Source organism: Cystoisospora suis (genome assembly GCF_002600585.1).
Source record: "Cystoisospora suis strain Wien I chromosome Unknown contig_993, whole genome shotgun sequence".
Classification (NCBI taxonomy): Eukaryota; Apicomplexa; class Conoidasida; order Eucoccidiorida; family Sarcocystidae; genus Cystoisospora; species Cystoisospora suis.
In genome coordinates, this window is record NW_027153794.1 from 9,171 (window position 1) to 14,945 (window position 5,775).

Consider the following 5,775-nt stretch of genomic DNA (forward strand, 5'->3'; position numbering starts at 1 on the left):
TACATAGATAGATATAGATATATGCGTATGTCTATATATGCGTATGTCTATATATGTATGTATATGTGTGTGTGTGTGTTAGCATAGAGAAGTGGTTTAAGCAGAGGGGAGGTCGAAGTCAGAAGCCCACATGTCCTTATTGTGCTAAGGAGTATCCCAGCCAAGGCCGACGATCGATTCTCTCCATTCATCTCGATCTCCCAGACTTCTCTTCTTCTTCAATCAATTCTGCGACCGACCAAAGTAAAGAAGCATATTTCTATTCATATACAAGGTCTACACATGTAGAGAGTCGTCCTAACACATATGCCGCTCTCTCTCTCTCTCCGGGTTCTTCTCTACTAACCTATATACATAGATACAGCACATATACATACATAGGTGTAGATATATATATCATGCATACATGTCTGTACCATATCTTGTCTATACATACAGATCTGTAATACCTATCAATGTATCTATGTATATCTTTGTGTGTCATTTCTAGCGTCAATGCTTGGGTAGAGCCACCTGTATTATGTAGGCCTCATGCAGGAAAAGAGTGCATACCAAGCACTCTATACTGCTATAGACATAGACACATACGCATATACATATCTAGAGAGATATAGGATGTATATATGAATACGTGTGTATCTCTGTAGAGCAAGGACAAGAGAAGGATGTATACCTCTGCAAGTATCTATCTATCTCTATGTATATACGTAGTAGTAGTGGTAGGGGTATTGATAGTAAGTGGATACGTCTCTTGTACTAGTAGTAAAAGAGAGAGAGAGAAGAACGCATTTCTTCAGGCGCCTCACATACGTAGGTTTGCGACCACTTCTCTTTCTTGCTTGGTCTGATCGCATACATCTCCAAAGAATCCATCTATATGTATACATATACGTACATATCTATAGCTATATACATACATGTGTATATGGACGGTTGTTTCATTGCGTATCTGTACCTACGGCTATCTGTACCGTCTTTAGAGTACATACACTGTCTGTGTATATCTTCCTTATGTATTTGTGTGTCTTTTTCGTTCTTTCGCTCGAGGAGGATAGATCTGTGTACATATCTTACGCTCTCACTGTCAGTATGGCGACATACACTTATTCACATCTGGAGTATGCATACATATGTATCGATATGTAGGTACGTGTATGTATATAGGCCTTAGATGTATGTGTGTATGTGTGTGTGTATTGTTTTGTATAGATGAAGATCCTGCTATAACGATCGCTCGATTGACGGCCGTAAGGACAAGCACACAACTTTCCTTCTTTCTTTTGATAAGGACATTTCTCCTTGTATCGCGCTCGGTCTCTCGAAGTGTATATACACCTGAGGTTTTAGTTTTCATTCACGCTTTCCGATGTAGGCTTGTGGACGCACCCTCGGACTTCATACATAACACATCCATCTGTCTATAGAACGATGTACATAGATTCTTTACACCTATGTATCTCTTATACATCACTCCGTATATCTATCTGCCATGTGTCTATCTCCCTGCTGGGGTGTATGTACAGAGAGATGACTGTGTTTGATGTATGTATATAGGAATCAATGGACATGTGGGTTTGATGCGATTGTTGCAGGAATTAGCAGGAGAGAGAAGAAAGAGAGAAGAAGGAGAGAATGAAATACAGCAGCATGCTCTTCAAGTTGCAAAACTTGAGGTATGGACGCTAGCCAGTCGATCTTCTCGCTCTTTTCTCAAAGTGTCTCTCCTTCTGTCTGTTCATTTCTTCTCTTTTTCTTCTCTTGATCTATGTGCATGCGCGATTTTCTTGAAGAAAACAGAGGAGATAAAAACGAGATCGAGACCAACCAAATCCACTCGTCTTTTCATTCTTGCCTCTCTAGCTCTCTACTGTACATCTATCTATCTTTATTCTATCNNTTTCCCTACACGACGCTCTTTCGATCTATCTATCTATCTTTAATCTATCTATCTATCTATCTTTAATCTATCTATCTATCTTTAATCTATCTATCTATCTATCTTTAATCTATCTTTAATCTATCTATCTATCTTTAATCTATCTATCTACTTATCTATCTATCTATGTTTAATCTATCTATCTATCTATATGATCATGTACGTATGTCTAGGTCTGTACTGAATGGTTTGAGATACATCTCTACATCTCCCGACCTCACTACAAATCGCTTGAGTGGAGATCTACTCCTATCCATATCTGTTTATAGAGATAAGCTCATATCTCCGTATACCTGCCTGATATACCTCTGATGTATGTATGTATGTATATGTAGGTCTGTATGTGTGGGTTTCTATCTGTGGGAGACTGAGAAGAAGAGTCAAGACACTCTCGCCCTGGGTCTGTTATGTGTATGTATCTCTCTTGTATATACACAGCTCTACAGCAACTATCGAATACACGAAAACAGAGAGATAGAGATAGAGAGAGAGATGAAAAGAGAGATAGAGAAACGGTAAATAAGAGACAGATATGTAATGGATAGACGTGGTAAATTTCGATCTGTCTCTCTAGGCATACGCGTTTTAGAGGCGTTATGATCTAGGGGAATGATCTTTCATCTACGCGGCACATTAGATCTATCTCTTGATCGCTATCTATCCCTATATATCTTTAGGTGTGTATCTACACACCGTCTACAGGTGAGTAGATATAGGTGTATGTACAGATCGTGTGTATGTATGATGAGTTTCTGGACGTGACTTTCTTCTCGTAGATACATCGACTTCTTCTTCTCCTTCTATATCCCCTCTCCTACTGAATAATTTCTCTCCTCCCTCTTTATCCTCTCTCTCTCTCTCTTTTCTTTCTCCCTTTCTCTCCTTTTCTTTTCTCCTTCTTCCTCGTCGGTTTTCATTTCTTTCTTTCTTTCCTTTCTTTCTTTCTTCTTCATCTCTTTCTCCTCTAAGGCGAGAGAAGATGAGCTGTTAAGGTTCTGGAGCATAGAAGAAGAAGAGAAGAAAAAGTGCATGAAACGCATAGACATTCTTACAGCGACGCTGAGAGAGGAAGAGGAGAGAAGAGAGAATTCTTCGAGAGCTTACGAAGAAAATCGGAAAGCTCTTGAAGAGAAGTTTTCTATCTTAAACAAGAAATATCACACTCTCAAAATCCTCGCATCCGTCATGTAAGACCACCTCTAGGCATACACACACGCACATATCCACACTCATATACATCCTACCTGCCTATATATACATACATATATGTGTATTTATGTCCTTATTGATCATAGATACATCTAGATACATGTATGTATATATGTATGCATACAAATTCATACATGTGCACGCCTCATCAACGGCACATATGTACATCTGTATCTATATGTATGTATGAATATGTATGTATGTATGCATGAATATGTATGTATGTATGGATACGTATATGTATGTATGTATGTCTGAATATGTAGATGTATGTATTTGTATGCATGGAGGGTGTCATGACTTAAGTATGGATGGAAGATGGGTCTATACAAGGTGTAGACGTACATGGGAAACACAATGAAATTTCATGTCTCCTGTCTCTCTCTCCTGTCTCTCCTTTCTCTTTCTTCTTGTCTCAAGTCCGAGAACGACGGTAAAAACTTTTCTAGGTCTACTTCTTCTTCTTCTCGCACCAGTCCCCCCTTGCCTCTCGTCCTTCTGTCTTTCTTTCTTCATCTCTTTCTTTCTTTCTCATCTATATCTGAATATCTATGTATATGTATGTATGTATGTATCTGTGTATGTTTTATGTCTCTATGTCTAAATGTTATGTATGTGTGTATGTATGTTATGTATGGATCTCCGTGTATGTACACCTCTTTTCCGAGTTTGATTGAATGGATTGGCTTTGGGTGCTGAGAATCTCTCGTCATTTTAATCTTTCTCTTCTTTTCTTTTTTTCTTTCAGACAAGAAGAAGATGTTCATAGCGAGAAAGAAGAGATTTTAGAAAAGCTTAAAAGACTTCCGGGACTGGTAAGAAACAAGACAGTCAAGCAGAAACTCCTTCTCCAAGATCTTAAACATAACAACATTTTGATCTATCCATTATCTCTATCTCTTATTCTCGCTTTCTTTCTTTCCCTTTTTCTTTCTTTCTTCCTTTCTGTCTCTATAATGTTTCTCTGCACGTCTAGATCCACATCGTCTTATGCATATAGATGTGTTATCTTTTATGAGAGTGGATTAAAAGTCAAAAAGACTTTCTTTTCTTTTCTTTTCTTCTTTTTCTTCATTCTCGCGTTTGTGTGTTTCATGGAGGTACTGATAGGATCAGAAGACGTACACGTACTTTGGCACCCGGGGTGTATATACAGCTCAGCACACTCAAGTTTCTTCTTTCTCAATCTCTTTTCTCTTCCTCTCATCACATCTCCCTTCTCGATCCTTCTATTGCTTAAACTCACTCTCTCCAGTCTCCACTTCTTTTCTCACTTCTTTCTTTCTTCTTCACTTTTTTCTTTCATTCTTTCTTTCTTTCTTTCTCACTCTTTCTTTCTTTTTTGTCTTTTCTTGTTTTTTAGACGTCTGAAGAAAAACTTCAGCGGATGGTTCCACTAGTCGAATTTCTTAGAAGGTGAGTCAGCAAGAAAAAGAGAAAAAAGACTTCTTCTTCTTTCCTTTTCTTTCTCTTTCTCTCTCTATCTCTCTTTGTTCCTCCTCCTCCTGGTCTTAGATAAGAATCAGATAGTAAGCACTCCTTTCTATGGAGGTAACAAGTTAAGAAGGAGAAAGAAAGAGATAAGAAAGAAAGAGAAGCCTCCCCGGCCTTCTCATGTAATGGAGATAGATTCAACGGCCTCTCTCTCTAACAAGGAGAAGAGGCGAGAGTGGTATAGAGGGGACAAGAAGAAGAAGAGAAGGCTTGGAGTGTTTGCTTTTCTCTTCTCCTGCTTCTTCTAGGTACTAGCATAGAGATCTACGTGTAGATGGAAGTAGGTAGAGAGATATGTATGTAAGACTATTCACCCCACTTCCTCTTCTTCCTCTCGCTCTCTTTCTCTCCTCTTTTCTCATCCATAGACATCTCGTAGATGCTATACAGATTTCAGATCTTTTCTGTATCATTTTAGTTTTCATTGACGGCTACCTATATCTCTATAGCTATCTATCTGCCTGTATAGATATGTATGTGCATGTATACGTGTATGTGTATATGTGTATGTAGGAATACTTTAGGTATGATGCTGACAGATCATTCCTTCTGACTATGGAGAGAGAGAGAGAAAGAAAGAAGAAAGAGAGATGTGCAAAGACTCGAACTCACTCAGTCTATGCACCTACATGTTTATAGATATAGATATCCACCTCTCTCTCGTTCTCTGTTTCTTTTCATTCTTTCTTTCCTTCGTCTCTTCTACTGGTTGATGTATGTATGATAGATGGATAGATAGATAGATAGATGATTTTTCTTGACTATTCTTCTTTCTCTTCTTCTATCTCACATTGCGTGAAGAAGAAGAAGAAACGGAGGAGACCCCTCCTCCTACTAGTACTACTACTACTACAGACAATGCGCCTTAGATGAAAGAAAATCTTCTTCTTCTTCGCTTCTTTTTTGCCTCTGTTTCTTCCTTTCTTGTCTTTCTATCTTTTTCTTTTGTGTATTTAGAGCGCAGGCATCGAAGCAAGAGGAGATCAAAAAGCTGAAGAAAGAAAAGTACGACAAGAGACACACACAGTCCCTGCTCCTTTTGTCCTTAAGAGAAGAAGATTAAAACACCCCACACATACACACTCAGTCAGTCATTCCTTCCATCGATCCATCCATCCATCCATCTATCTATCGAT

General features: G+C 38.5%; 1 protein-coding gene across 1 annotated transcript in view; it reads left to right on the plus strand.

Moving 5' to 3' along the window:
• CSUI_002333 (zinc c3hc4 type (ring finger) domain-containing protein) overlaps positions 1 to 5,702 on the plus strand; it is a gene marked incomplete at its 3' end in the record, with an annotated part of 8,559 nt that extends 2,857 nt beyond the window's left edge. The window contains exons 2-8 of the mRNA XM_068062535.1: positions 83 to 243; positions 1,210 to 1,247; positions 1,593 to 1,673; positions 2,906 to 3,123; positions 3,894 to 3,960; positions 4,509 to 4,561; positions 5,597 to 5,702. Of these exons, the coding sequence (XP_067925490.1) occupies positions 83 to 243; positions 1,210 to 1,247; positions 1,593 to 1,673; positions 2,906 to 3,123; positions 3,894 to 3,960; positions 4,509 to 4,561; positions 5,597 to 5,702 (724 nt within the window). The remainder of the gene's footprint in view (positions 1 to 82; positions 244 to 1,209; positions 1,248 to 1,592; positions 1,674 to 2,905; positions 3,124 to 3,893; positions 3,961 to 4,508; positions 4,562 to 5,596) is intronic.
• Between the last annotated feature and the right edge of the window lie 73 nt (positions 5,703 to 5,775).